Source organism: Aotus nancymaae, unplaced genomic scaffold (genome assembly GCF_030222135.1).
Source record: "Aotus nancymaae isolate 86718 unplaced genomic scaffold, 86718_ANA_hifiasm-v0.15.2.pri h1tg000057l, whole genome shotgun sequence".
In the NCBI taxonomy this organism is placed as follows: domain Eukaryota; kingdom Metazoa; phylum Chordata; class Mammalia; order Primates; family Aotidae; genus Aotus; species Aotus nancymaae.
The window spans coordinates 69420996-69435419 of NW_026988471.1; the positions used below are offsets into that span (position 1 = coordinate 69420996).

The following is a 14424-nucleotide window of genomic DNA, read 5'->3' on the forward strand; positions in this document are numbered from 1 at the left end:
ATGGTCTCGATCTCTTGACCTCGTGATCCACCCGCCTCGACCTCCCAAAGTGCTGGGATTACAGGCTTGAGCCAAATTTAAGCATTTTAATGTTAAAAAAATAGGGCTTCACTGACTCTCTCTGCAGGCACTGGCCCTTTCCTATGAAGGGGAGGCAGAGAGTGGACAAGCAACAGGCTTAGGCAGTGCATAAATCTAAGCCGTCCATGCATGTCTCGAGAAAACCCCGCAAAGGGTCCCCCCGTCTAGCTCAAGTTTTCACCCTGCACCTAGATGGCTCCCCAACCTTCCAGATGGGGTCCCTGAGTGGGGTGTTTCCTCTGTGATAGCTAGCCCTCCCTCCCACAGGGCCCAAATCCACCCCTCTACTTTATCTCCCACCCACCTAGGTTCCAGTTCCAGCCAATCCAAGTTGTTGCCACTTCCCACCCCCAGCCCAGTGTTAAATCCACACGCTGCACCTAGCACAGTTCCCAGTGTGTGGGCACTCAGGACACACTCACAGAATGAATGAACAACTACCCACCATTGCCCATCCCAACTCTGGCTACCTTCTCCACCTGGAATATCATTCCTCACTCTCCTCAGGCTCCATTCCAAGGACTACATTCTCCAGAAAGATGTAATTTACAGACTCATTTTTGTCACCCATCCATCCATTTTTCCATAGCTCACTTGGATCTCCCTAACTTCTCCTCCTTGAACCCCCAAGGACTATCCTCACCTTTCTGACTGCTCTTCTCTGACCAGCCTCACTTCTGGCCCCAGCCTCCTTGCTCTTGCAGGGCAGGGCTTAGCTCTACAGAAACCTCTGGTGAACCACTGAACAGAATGGGGCCAGGGAGCCTGGGCTTTAGAGTGGATTATCAGATTTGTAAGCAGGAGTTGTAGCCAAGCCAGTGGGACTTCTCTGCAGAAGAGTTAGGATTAGGGTTAGTCCTTCTTTCTCCTGGGGAAGGGTAGCATAATGAGGATTTGAAGAGTCTTTTGTGAAATGCTTATGGTATAGGAAGGCGAGCAACCCATGACAATTTCACACAGCTTGAAATGTTTCTACTCTAACCAGCAGGCCCTGGGAAAGAGAGATTCTAGCACCTCACCTATTATTTGGTTCTAAAAAACACTATGATTTAACATATCAATACTGGAGACCCCAGCAAATTTCATTTAAATAAAATAGTGGCAGCCAAGTGCTAATTACAACACATAACATTTACTGCAAGCACTGGGCTAAACTGCATGAATCATCTCTTTTAATCCCAACAATCACAACTGACAGGTGAGGCCATGGCTATTATTTACCCTGTTTTACAGATGAAGAAACAAAAGCTTCTAGAGGTTTGGGAACTAACAATCTCACCCAGTAGGGCTACCTTTCTGGGTTAATGCAAATTGGTTGGAAGATATCCTGGGCTAGTGATTTAGTGACACAAACAAACCTGATCAGACAAAAGGAGATGGGCTACTGACTGTCCTGTAGAGAGGTCTCCTTGCTGTCAGTGCGGCAGGGTGCAAAGGTGTCTCCAGACAGTGCTGTCTTAATGTACCAAGGGAGCTAACCCCCTGGGCTGGGGCACACCTTGACGACTTTCCATGTTTTTCTACCAGGGGAACATTTGCCATTTGTGCTTGCTGGCCCCTGCAAATCTGCTCTGCTTTAAAACTGCCCCGGCAGAAGCTCCAGCCCCTTAGGAAAGTCTTCATGCCAACAAGAATGCCTATCACTCTAGCATCATAGCTGCAAACACTCAACCCCCAGGCCCACAGAGTGAGGGAGCACAGCATGCTTCTGAGCGAACACTTCTTCAAGGTGGGAGGCACCAGGGGCACCTCATCGTGGAGACTCCAAGTCATGACCTGGAAGACACCTAAGAACAGCATGTCTTAGCCTCAAGCAGCCCAGTGGGTCTCACCTACAGCTGGGACCTCCCAGATCAAAATCTCCCTGCAAGTGGGGCCTGGGTATTTTAAAGAAAGGGCCAAAAGGTAATTCTGACAAAGCTACAGTTGAGAGCCAACATGAAGTTTTTAACAGTGAAACCAACATTTCTCAACCTTGGCTGCCCATTGAAATTGTCTGCAGAGCTTTCAAAAATCCTGACATCCAGGCCATACCTTTAGATCAACTAAATCCGAATCTCTGGGAGTCAGTCCTGGGCATCAAGATTTTTAAAGCTCCCAGGTGATTCCAGTGGGCAGGGGAGGGCGATCCTTTCTCTTCCTAATTGTAATAATGGGAATGCTTCTCAGTTGCTCTTTATAACAGAAAAAGAAAAAAGGTTTGGTGATATACTTAAAAAAAAACTTCCGAAGCTTCTAATATTAGACTTAATTATGCTGATTATTTTAGGCCCAAGTCACAGAAGGAGTGGGAAGAGTCACCTCGCCTGGCTGCGAATGAATCACCCTTGACCCAGCTGCTGTTCCCTCCTTGGCCTCAGGTAGGTGCTGGTTTCCACCTGGCTGCACATTCCACAGGACTATGAGGCAGTGTGTACACTAGAACCAAGGGCACGTGTATTGGGCTCACCCATTCTCCGCCTTTCAAGAACCAGATTCACCAAGTCCTATAACCTCTGTGCTCTAGGGGCTGGGGAAGAGAGGGCTGGAGTAAGCTCAGCCCCACTTTCATACTCCTTCCAGCAGGGCCTCACAACATCCACCGGCTGCAGTGATGGTGCCAACGGCGGCCACAATCACAAACACAGCATATGCTGTGCTGGGAACTGAGCTTGAATGTTCTCCAGTGCTGTCTAGTAGAATTTTCCATGATCATGACAGAGTCTATATCTGGGTGGTTGAATACAGTAGCTACTAGCTACCTTGAGGTATTGCATCTTTTTTTTTTTTTTTTTTTTTTAAAGACAGAGTCTCGCTTTTATCACCCAGGCTGGAATGCAATGGCATGATTTTGGCTCACTGCAACCTCCGTCTCCTGGGTTCAAGCAATTCTCCTGCCTCAGCCTCCCAAGGTAACTGGGATTACAGGCGTGCGCCACCACGCCCAGCTAATTTTTGTATTTTTAGTAGAGACAGGGTTTTACCATGTTGGCCAGGCTGGTCTTGAACTCCTGACCTCAGGTGATCCACCTGCCTCAGCCTCCCAAAGTGGTGGGATTATAGGCGTGAGCCACCACGCCTGGCTGAGGCATTGCTTCCTTAAAGTGTGGCTAGTGAGACTCAGAACTAAATTTTAATTAAGTAGTCTAACTGCTTAGGAGCCCAGTGGCTCTTGTCATAGGCAGCAATTGCTCTATATACATTATCATCACTGGGTCCCCATTACAATTCTATGAAGTATTAGTATCCTCATTTTGTGCACAAACTGAGGTTTAAGGGGCCAAGTCACTTGTATGAGAGACTCAGGGGGACTTTACCTCGGGTCTGCCTGACCTCCAATCCATGCCTTTAACTGTGGTGTCCTCCTGCCTGGTGTGGGACCCCCACTCTGACTTCCAGTAGGAAGGGAGAAGGGAGGACCTGCACTTTCTCCAGACCTGTGGATGGGAGTGATGTCATCCTTCCTAACCCTGCCCCCACCACCTGCTCATAGATCTACAAAAGGGGGCTCAACAAGAAATCTGCCCCCAGTCCTAATCTCTTGGGAGGTGCCACCTTGGTCACACGGGCAGCAGGCTATGCACTGATGGTGGTCAGGTCTCTTTGGGTGTTTAACTCTGTTCAGATTCCACTGGAATGTTCTGCGGCCGGGGCCATGTGGAATGTTTCCCTTGGCAGACAAGAATTTGCTTTCATACTTTGCTGTGGGAAAGTTGTCGGGAGTTCGGTCACCAAGGATCATTTGGGACAGGTGAGAAACTTCAAACTGGTTGCCAGGGGTAAACTTGTCACCTGGGTGGCTTCCTTCAACCGTTTTCCTTTGTTTGAAGGCTTCTGCAGGCAGCAGACCAATGGTGTGAGGAATCTGCCCCAGGGAAAAAGTGTTGAGAGTCCTAACCGTGCACTTCTATAGCTTTACTGTCTTTGCAAATTCTCTTCCCATTAGTTTTCTGATGTGGTTGGGAGCTAGGGGATTTATTAAAGGGAGCTGTAAAATACCATCTAGGGTTTACCTGAAGCATAAACATCTAAGGGTAGTTTTCACCACCTTTGGCAGTCTCTGACTAGCTATTTGTTTTAACTTTTTTTTTCCCCCTCATTTTATAGCATGAGATGTCATTTTAGGTTCTCTGGAAACCTAAAGACTGTTGTTTGTATGGAAGACAGAATTTAAGACTTAACGATATTTTAGAAAGCGCTCTCTCTCTCGAGACTAGAGTCCTGGCTCCCTGTGAGTTTGCTTTATGAGGCCATGACAGATGGCGCCCGACCTCAGGGTATGTCAGTTTTATTGACCAGAATGTGTGTGTCAGCTTCCCAGGGCTGGGCGAGTCACAGGAACAGGGACAGAATGTTCTGCTTTCTCTGCATGCACTCAAGAGTTTCTGGTCTAGTGGGAATTCATTAATTAGAACATTCTTTTGGGTACTGTAAATACAAAAAGGGATAAGGTGTGGTCCTGTCTTCCCAGGGCTTACAAGCCATCAGGTTGTAAGGAGTGCCATCAGAGGGTCCTGCAGAGGACCCTGTCCCGGGGTTGAACATAGGCAAGTCCCCAGGGGTTCCGCGGATGGAAAAGCGAGCCAAGTGAGCTGGTATAAGCAGAGCAGCTGGTCCTCTTGTACCAGAAGGTACAACAGGTGATCAGGGACCCATGTTTCACGTTGCTGTCGGGTACAGTGGGGAGAGGTAGAGAATGGAGGGCTGGAGAGGGTGAGCCTGTCTGGGGCGGCACACCTGAGTGAGTCCCAGCTAAGGCGCTGTGTTGGAAGTTCTGGCCCCATGTTGCCATTCTGCTAATTCAAGAGGAGCCGTGCATCTGCATGAAAATGTGAAATCTGACTTTCTAAAATGCTGACAACCGATTAAAGCCACCTAAGAACAGTGTGGCTCATTATCTATTGCCATATAAAGCATTTCTGTCGACTGAATACTGTCCCTGGGCCATCAAGATCCAGGAGAAAACTGAGGTAAAGAGGCGTAATTGCTTGCATGGATGGGCCTCCCCCAAGATGGTCAGCTTTTCCAGATGCAAGTATGTCTCAGCTGTCTCTGCAGCCCTGCATTTGACCCATAGGAAAAACTTTTTAAGAGTCTGTGGTCAGGGGACTGAGCTTGGGGATGACCCTGACCTTTCTCAGGAGGAGGGTTAATTTGCAGCAGGAAGATGCCAGCACCTTTCCTGGAAACAAATGAGTTGAGTGGTTTGAGGTGAATTTTGCCAAGCGGAGGCACAGTACCCTTTGGGCAGTAGCTGGGAGCATGGGTTCTGGTGCTGGAATGATGGGTCTGCACCCCACCTCTGCCAGTGACTAGTTCTGGGACTCTGGGCAAGTTGCTTAACTTCTCCAAACCCCAGCTTTCTCATTGATATAACAAGGGTAATAATCCCTACTTGAGAGGGTCGTGAGAAACCATGGTTATGGTATGCAGAGTGCTGGGTACGATGCCTGCCATGAACTCAGCTTTTATTGAGCACTTACTATTATTAATAGTAACATGTATGATGTGAATGCAGAAAGATGGCCAGTTACCCTCATCACTAAAGTGTAAGGGGGTGTGAATATGATGGACAATTATAATATCTCCCTTGGGCCAAGAGCAGGGCTTGGGACAGAGGGGAACAGGAGAGCAGCCACCCAGCCTAGCTTTCAGAAGGCTTCCCACAGCTGAAGAGGGGGTGCTCCTCAGCCACACAGATGGTTGTGGCTTGGCTCACCTGGCTGCCGGCTCTTGGTAAGTTTGCACCAGCCCTGATCTGGTGGGGAGAGCACCTGAGGAAGAAAAACTGAGCTTCTGACTCACTTTGGGTCAGAACTTGGTAAAGGCCTGTCCTTTCTCTCCAAAGAGGATTCCCTCAGCTCACAGCACAGTGAACAAGGCTGTGTATGCTTGATTCTGGGCTGAGCACAGGACATGGCTGGCAGGAGTGTGCCTTCCCCTGTTGTACAGGGAAGCTTTCTGATATTTGGGTCAAGAGGCCAAACTTCCTTCAAGGCCAGTGTTTTTCCACAATGACCAGGCCACTATGAAAACAACCCCATCAGTCCTCCAGGGGCCCCCAGTATGTTAATTGTTGTTAATAAGAATGATAATCATGAATAATGACAGTGTCTATCATCATCATCGTGCTTTGTATTAACAGGGTGCGGAGGCGAGGCCTGTCATCTGGGGGAGTTTCTTAGCCCTGCGGTGTTCTCAGGAGGAGTGAGGCCAGTGTGCTTCTCCCCCTTCCTCTCCAGGTGAGGCTCAGGGGCACCCTGAGGGGCCTGCCCAGGCTCACACAGCTGCACCTCAGGCAGAGGAAAGCCCTGGCCACACCGCCTACTGCAGCAGGCTCTCCCGGTCCCCAGGCTCCTGGGCTGATGCATCTGATGGCTTTAAGCATCATGGCTAAGAACTCAGCTTCAGGAGCCAGAGAGGCTGGTTTGAATCCAAGCCCTGCTATGCAAGCTGGGTATAGCCTCTCTTTCTTCTTCATGGGGTCAGTATGATTAAATGAGTTAGCATATGGACTGTGCTTCAAACAGTACCTGGCATGAAGCCAAAACCTTAATAGATGCTAGTTTTTATTAATGATTTGTATGAAATTGCTGATCCAAAACCATTTTTGACCTATAAAAATGGCAATTTCATATGGATCCATGACTCTTAACTTGGGGGCAATTTTGCCCCGCAGAGGACATTTGACAATGTCTGGAGATATTTTCTGACTGTCATGGCCAGGGACAGTGATGCTACTGGCATCTAGTAGATAGAAGCCAGGGATACTGCTGACGTCCTTCAGTACACAGGTCAGCATCCACAACAGAACTATCTAGATCCAAATAAAATAGTGCCAAGTTTCAATATAGGCCCACCTAATAGTATTCTATTATAGACAGACTAATTGTCTTTGAATATGTCTTTCTGAAACTCACGTGGCTTCCATTGCCTAAAGAATAAAGACAACTTTCAACAGGCTCTGGCCTCCAATTTATCTCTAATCTGGTCTCCCTGTCTCCCTGGTGTAGCCACACTGATCTGCAGAAGCAGGTCCCCCGAGCACGTGAGGTCTGGAACAACTCTCTGCTCTTCCCAACCGGTCCAACCCTGACACCTGCTCTGGGAAGCTTTCTTCGCGTGACTTTCATCCCCAACCTGGCTGACTGTGGCAATCACCATGGCTCTTAACTAATGTGACTCCCAGGTCCCACTCCTGGAGATTCTGATTCTGTAGGTCAGAGCAGGGTTAAGTAATATATAAACAAGCCCCCCCGGGAGGATGATGCTCAGCCAGGTGTGGAGACCACCATGCATGGCCTGCATCTTTATTTCTAAGCTACTCCTGGTTCTGTTACCATTTATGTACACTAGCCCTTCACCTGTGCTTCTGGCTTGTTTTATGAGCTGGAATGTGAAGATGCTGGAGGGCAGAGACCATATCTTAGAGGATTTGGCCACTCAAAGGTATCCATCCCAGTGCCTTGTGCTCCAGAAATTCTAAGTCATGAAATAATTTGAATCCAAGAATTTTCAGACTTTGCTAAACCTATGAGTGATCTGAAATGCTTGTTAAAAATGCAGAGCCCCAGACTTGAACTTCTGGGGTTCTACTTCAGTGGCTCTGGGCTGGGGGCCCTGGAACCTGGATTTTTAGCCAGCTGGTTTTGAAAAAGGTGTCCCTCAGTCCACATTTCTAATCCTCTGACACATCTGGCTCCAAGGGTCTCGGGGGCCTCTGGCAAGTCTTATGGAGGTAAATGCTCTCCTAATCGGACATTGGACGGACTCCAGCCCCAGACCTCCAGGAGAACAAGAGATACTTACACACATGCTGGCTTGTCCTCTTGCACCAAAAACCTGCAGGTTCCATGGAAGCAGAACTGTGTGTGGGAATCTGGGCAGTCATTAAAATGGGACACCACTGCTGCGGCCACGGGCGGGTCTGCTGGGGAGAGGAAAGACGTGGGGCTCAGATCCAGGAACAGGTGACATGTACACCCCGCAACTCCCACCCTACCAGTCAAGAAGGTGGAGCCTGTGATGGCTGGGACTTTGGGTTCCCACCTGGGGCAGCCCCTCCTCAGCTCTCACTTGCTTCCTGAAGCCTAGGACGGGCCTTGAGCTCCTCTGCATAGTGTGCTTTCCAGCTTGTTTTTGTAGACAGCAAAACAATTCCTCCCCCCATTAATGTAATTCAAAGATAACAGAACAATTTTACTATTTTAACCCAAGAGCTACCTAATTTCACTTTTGCAAAGTGACAGTGACTTTTTTTTTTTAAGATAGCTTTTGTAAAAATCTGTTTTGAAAGCAAGAGAACAGCGGAAAGCTACAAAGGAGTATTCTGTAACCATTAAATTGATGCAGAGGCAGAATAGTTAGTGATGCAAAAAGATGCTTATGATATACTGTAAGTAAAGTAAATGGGTTTCCAGTATGGTTTGTATAGTATGATCCTCCTTAAAAAAAAAAAAAAAAAAAAACACCACCACAAATAGAAATCAGACATGAAGAAGTCTGGGAACGATACACAGTAAGATGGTAGCAGGGCTTCTCTTGGTAAGATTAGGAGTGATAAGGCTATAAAGTTACTTAAAGCCCTATTACTGGGTATGTACCCAAAGGAATATAAATCATTCTATTATAAAGATACATGCATGTGTATGTTCATGGCAGGCCTATTCACAATAGCAAACATATGGAATCAACCCAAATGCTCATCAATGACAGACTAGATAAAGAAAATGTGATACATATACAGCATGGAATACTATGCAGCCATAGAAAGGAATGAGATCATGTCCTTTGCAGGGACATGGATGAGGCTGGAAGCCATTATCCTCAGCAAATTAATGCAGGAACAGAAAACCAAACACTGCATGTTCTCACTCATAAGTGGGAGCTGAACAATGAGAACACATGGACACAGGGAGGGGAACAACACTCACTGGGGCCTGTTGGGGGAGGGTGTGGGGGAGAGCATCAGGGAAAAGAGCTAATGCATGCTGGGCTTAATATCTGGGTTGTTAGGTGGAGGAAACCACGATGGCACACGTTTACCTACGCAACAAACCTGCACATCCTGAACATGCACCCTGGAACTTAAAAACAAATAATAAAAATAAAAAAGATTAGAGTAAGAAACCCATGTGAGAGCAGCAAGTCAGTGTTGGGAAATTCTTTTCTCTTTCCCATAATGGGGAGAGAGAAAAAAGGGCAGAGTCGGGGCTGAGATGGGTCCTACTCAGAGTCCTGGTACCATGACTCTCAAGAGCTTGGGGTGGTCACCAAACCTCTCAGGGTTTTCCATCCTTGGGTTTCAGACAGGAATAAAAATAGCCAGCCAATTCAGGAGCACCATCATGCACAACAGACCTGCTGACCAGGCAGCACTTTGGACTTAATTTTATTCCACTCCCATTTTGTCCAAAGTAAATTTGAGGCCCAGTATGTAGCTATTTCAAGACAGCTCCATCGATGCAGACTCCATAGCTTCTTTCAACAGGTCCTCTTATGCTTGTATTTTGGGTATTTCAACAGTGGGTCTTTCCCATTTAGTTTTTTGGGGAAAAAACCCCCATGTTCCTGGAGCTCTTACTCTGAGAAAGGACAGAACATTTCATATCTTGGGGGATTTTAGACCATCACTAAATATTAAACTCCTGTTGCTATTTTTCTATTCATGAGCTGCTTCTAGAAGTGTCATCATTTTAGAAATCCTGTAATTCCAGGGGAAGAGCAGAGGCTAAAAATACAACAGAATCCTTGACATTGAAGGAGACACACTGTGTAGTGGTTAAAAGCATGGGCTTTGGAGTCGGAGACATGGGTTTGAGTCCTGCCTCTGCCACCTGGATGAAGCAGCTGGCCTCTCCTAGTCCTGCAGTTACAAGATGGGGGGTACCCTATCTATCTCCTTGGTGGCTCTGCGGTTGAATGAGGTAATGCTTGTTAAGTTCTGTACTTGAGATTGTCTGGTACAACACTCAGCTGTTAGCTCTCCTATTGTCATCACTGACAATCCCAAGATATGAGTGAATATCCACATGTGGTAAAACCGCTCCAGTATGTAATCCCCCCTATACGTTCAGTGAGGCGTAACTAAAGGTCCAAGTGTCCCCCTTAGCCCTTAATGACAGTTACTGTCTTTCACACATGAGGACAAGCAGAGAAGCCCAAAGCCAGGTGGAGATATCGACCTGGGGCTGCTGGACCCTCCTCTGAGCAGGAGTCTGCAGGACTCTTGGGTCCAGTTGCCTGCGCTGGTTACAGTCACCTGCATGTGCTTGGCCTGAGTGGCTGAGGAACAGGCCCATTCATTGGCTAACAGTGGATGCTGGATATAGAAGTGAGACAGGAAGGGTCTGCTGTAGTTTGCATAATTGGCTTCCCTGTGCTCACTGAACTTGTCAAAGAGCAAATACAGAGAGATGAAAGGGCTAGACTCTAGAGGCCAGTGCAGGTGGGCAGGGCAGCAAAGCTTCATCTGTACTTACAGCCACTCCCCACTGCCCACATTACCACCTGAGCTCCGCCTCCTGTCAGATTAGCAGGGGCATTAGATTCTCACAGGAGCAGGAAACCTGTTGTGAACTGTGCATGCGAGGGATCTAGGCTGCATGCTTCTCATGAGAATCTAATACCTGATGATCTGTTACTGTCTCCCATCACCCCCAAATGGGACTGTCTAGTGCAGAGAAACCAGCTCAGGGATCCCAGTGATTCTACATTATGGTGACTTGTATAATTATTTCATTATATATTACAATGTAATAAGAATAAAGTACACAATAAATGTAATGTGCTTGAATCATCCTGAAACCAGCACCCCTCCCAAGTCTGTGGAAAAATTCCATGCAACTAGTTCCTGGTGCCAAAAAGGTTGGGGACTGCTGGGCTAGTGGATCTAATTTAATGTACATGTTTAAAAAGGCTTCTGACAGGCTCCACAAATGGCCTTTTAAACCACCACCTCCAAGTGGCTAGAGAAAGTCCCTTGTCAGGGCTTTGAGCTGGGTTCCTCCAAGTGTGAACTATGGACAGACAGCTTCACATTCCCCTGAGTCTGCCTGCTACCCCTACCCAGCCCAGACCTACTGAATCAGGATCTCTGGGGTGGGGCCCAGCAATCTGCGGGACAAGCTTGCCAGGTGATTTTTTAAAGTCAGGCCTATTGACATAGAATTGCTATACTGTAATGTCTGCCCTGCAGGTGATTTTTTTTTTTTTTTTTTGATTTTTTGAATGACAAATCATTTTGTCATTCAGGCTGGAGTGCAATGGCACATTCATGGCTCACTGCAGCCTTGACCTGCTAGGCTCAAGCAATCCTCACACTTCAGCCTCCAGAGTAGCTGGGATTAACAGGTATGTGTCACTACACCCAGCTAATTTTTTTTTTTTTTTTTTTCTGACATCCTGGCAAAGGTCTTTTTACAATTACTACAAATAAAAGATTTCCTTCTAATATGGATTTGTTGGTGGCGAGCAAGATCCTTGCGCCGGGCAAAGGCTTTTTTTACATTCATTACATGAAAAGGGCTTCTCATTCTTTTTTTTTTTTTTTTTTTTTTTTCTTTTAAGAGAAAGAGAGAGAGAGAATAGGAAGGAGAAAAAAGGAAGAGAAAGAGAGAGAGAGAATGGGGAGGAGGGAGAAGGAAAAGAAAGAGGGAGAGAGAATGGGAGTATTGCTTTCTTGCCCAGGCTAGAATGCAATTTAGTAATGGGTATTGAAAACCTCTTTTATACTGATAATTATACTTAATGATGTAGTCAGGAAGGAATAAGGGAAGAAGATAACAAACAAACAGCCAACCAATATTTAATTTAAACCTATGAAATGCTATGCGATTACTGAGGAGTGATTTACTTCCAATTATATAGTCACCTTTGGAATAGGTGTGAGGTGGTAATGTATGTTTTGTGTATTTGAAGTGGAGAGTTCTATAAATGTTTATTAAGTTTACTTGTTCCAAGTCTGAGTTCAAGTCCTAAATGTCCTTGTTAATTTTCTATCTCATTGATCTATAGAATCGTTAGCTCTTCTTGTTGCATTGATCCTTTTGCCATTATGTAATGTCATTCCTCGCCTCTTTTGATCTTTGTTGCTTTAAAGTCTACTTTATCAGAGGCGAGAATTGCATCTCTTGCTTTTTGTTTATTAGTTTATTTTTACTCTCTGTTCAATTGGTAAATCTTCCTCCTTCTCTCTGAGTCTTTGTGTATTGTTGCATGTAAGATGGGCCCGGATGCAGCATACCGATGGGTTTTGGCTTTTTATCCAATTAAAATATATATAAGTTTAATACCAGCATTTGATGCTAGCTGGCTGTTTTGCCCATTAGTTGATGTGAATTTTTTATTGTGTTAAAGTTCTTTGCTTTTTGATATATTTTTGGAAAGGCTGATATTGGTTGTTCCTTTATATGTATAGTGCTTCTTTCAGAAGCTCTTGTAAAGCAGGCCTGGTGGTGGTGAACTCTCTAAGTACTTGTTTGTTCGCAAAAGATTTAATTTTTCCTTCGCACATAAAGCTTAGTTTGGCTGGATAGGAAATTCTGGGTTGAAAGTTCTTTTCTTTAAGGATGTTAAATATTGGTCCCCACTCATTTCTGGCTTGTAGGGTTTCTGCTGAGAGATCTGCTGTAAGTCTGATAGGTTTCCCTTTATGGGTAACCTGACCTTTCTCTCTGGCTGCCCTTAGTATTTTCTCCTTCATTTCAACCCTAATAAATCTGGCAATTATGTGCCTTGGGGTTGGTCTTCTTGAGGAATATCTTTGTGGTGTTCTCTGTATTACCTGGAGTTGAATATTACCCTGCCTTGCCAGGTTGGGAAAATTTTCCTGAATGATATCCTGAAGAGTATTTTCCAACTTGGATTCATTCTCTTCATCACATTCAGGTACACCTATCAAACGTAAATTAGGTCTTTTCACATAGTCCCATATTTCCTGGAGACTTTGCTCATTCCTTTTCATCCTTTTTTCTGCATTCTTGTCTTCTCGTTTCATTTCACTGAGCTGGTCCTCGACTTCTGATATCCTTCCTTCTGCTTGATCAATTCGACTGTTTAAACTTGTGCATGCTTCGTGAAGTTCTCGTGTTGTGTTTTTCAGCTCCATCAATTCACTTATATTCTTCTCTAAATTGTCCATTCTCGTTAACATTTCGTCAAACCTTTTTTCAAGGTTCTTAGTTTCTTTGCATTGGGTTAGAACAAGTTCTTTTAATTCACAGAAGTTTCTTATCACCCACGTTTTGAAACCTGCTTCTGTTATTGGAACACACGTGTAATCTATTAAGCCTTGTTCCGTTACTGATGAGGAATTGCAATCCCCTGTAGAGGGAGAGGCATTCTGATTTTGAGTATTCTCTACCTTTTTACGCTGGTTTCTTCCCTTCATTATATATTTGTCCATCTGTCGTCTTTATAATTACCGACTTTCTAACTGGGTCTCTGACGTCCAACTTGTTGATTCCCAGCGCCGAAATCTGAGCAATCCACTGAGCCGGCCAAAACAGCGGTGTTAAGATTGATGGTGCTTTTCTGCCCGGGAATCTCCGGACTCTGCACCAAGAACTGGCGTGCTAAGGCACCAGCAAAACCGCCACGCCGGCCACAAGAGTCGCCCTGGCGACCCGTGGAGCTCCTCCACTGGGAATCTCGTGGTCCGTGAGCAACTAATATTCGTCTGAAAGTGTGGCGTCCTCTCGTTCTTTGCGCTTTCACTGGGAGGTACGTGCCCGAGCTGCTAATCATCAGCCATCTTGGATCTCTCTCCCCAGCTAATTTTTGTATCTTAGTAGAGATGGAGTTTTACCACATTGCCCAGGCTGGTCTTGAACTCCTGGGCTCAAGTGATCCACCTGCCTTGGCCTCCCAAAGTGCTGAGATTATAGGTGTGAGCCACCACGCCTGGCCCCCTGCAGGTAATTCTGATGCACATTAATGTTTGAGACATAGGCTTGTGTCACACAGAAGCAAAGGATAAATGGGCTCTTGGAAAAGTGGAAAGGCCGGGGTCCTTTTTGGAGCTGATTATCTTCCAGCTCTTCAAACTCCTGTGCGATTCTAAAGCCTTAAATCTGCTGAGGTTCTTCCTGATAAAGTATTAGGTCAGTAGAAATACACTCAAAGAAAGAGAAAACTCAGAATCTGTCTTTTTGGAACACTGCTCTCCAAAACTTGATTGGAGAAGGGTGGACTCTGCTATGGTCTCATTTCACCCCTATTGATGGATATCTTTGCCTCTTCTTATAACTGACATGAGGAAGTGTTATAAAAATAGGTGCCATAAAAAGGTAATGCAAACAAGAAATAAGTGTGTGTGGGAGAAAGAGAAGGAGAGAGACAGAGGGAGAGGGGCATAAAAGGGAA

The 14424-nt window shown here is 45.9% G+C and overlaps 1 protein-coding gene across 2 annotated transcripts in view; it reads right to left on the bottom strand.

Annotated features, from left to right (window-relative positions):
- The window catches only part of TGFA (transforming growth factor alpha), a 106812-nt gene that overhangs the window by 9851 nt on the left and 82537 nt on the right, over positions 1-14424 (bottom strand). The window contains exon 3 of one of the 2 annotated variants that reach the window (XM_012475697.2): positions 7870-7987. In XM_012475697.2, coding sequence (XP_012331120.1) covers positions 7870-7987 — 118 coding nt within the window. Of the gene's footprint in view, positions 1-7869; positions 7991-14424 lie in introns of both variants that reach the window. The other variant, XM_012475696.2, reaches the window with a different exon arrangement.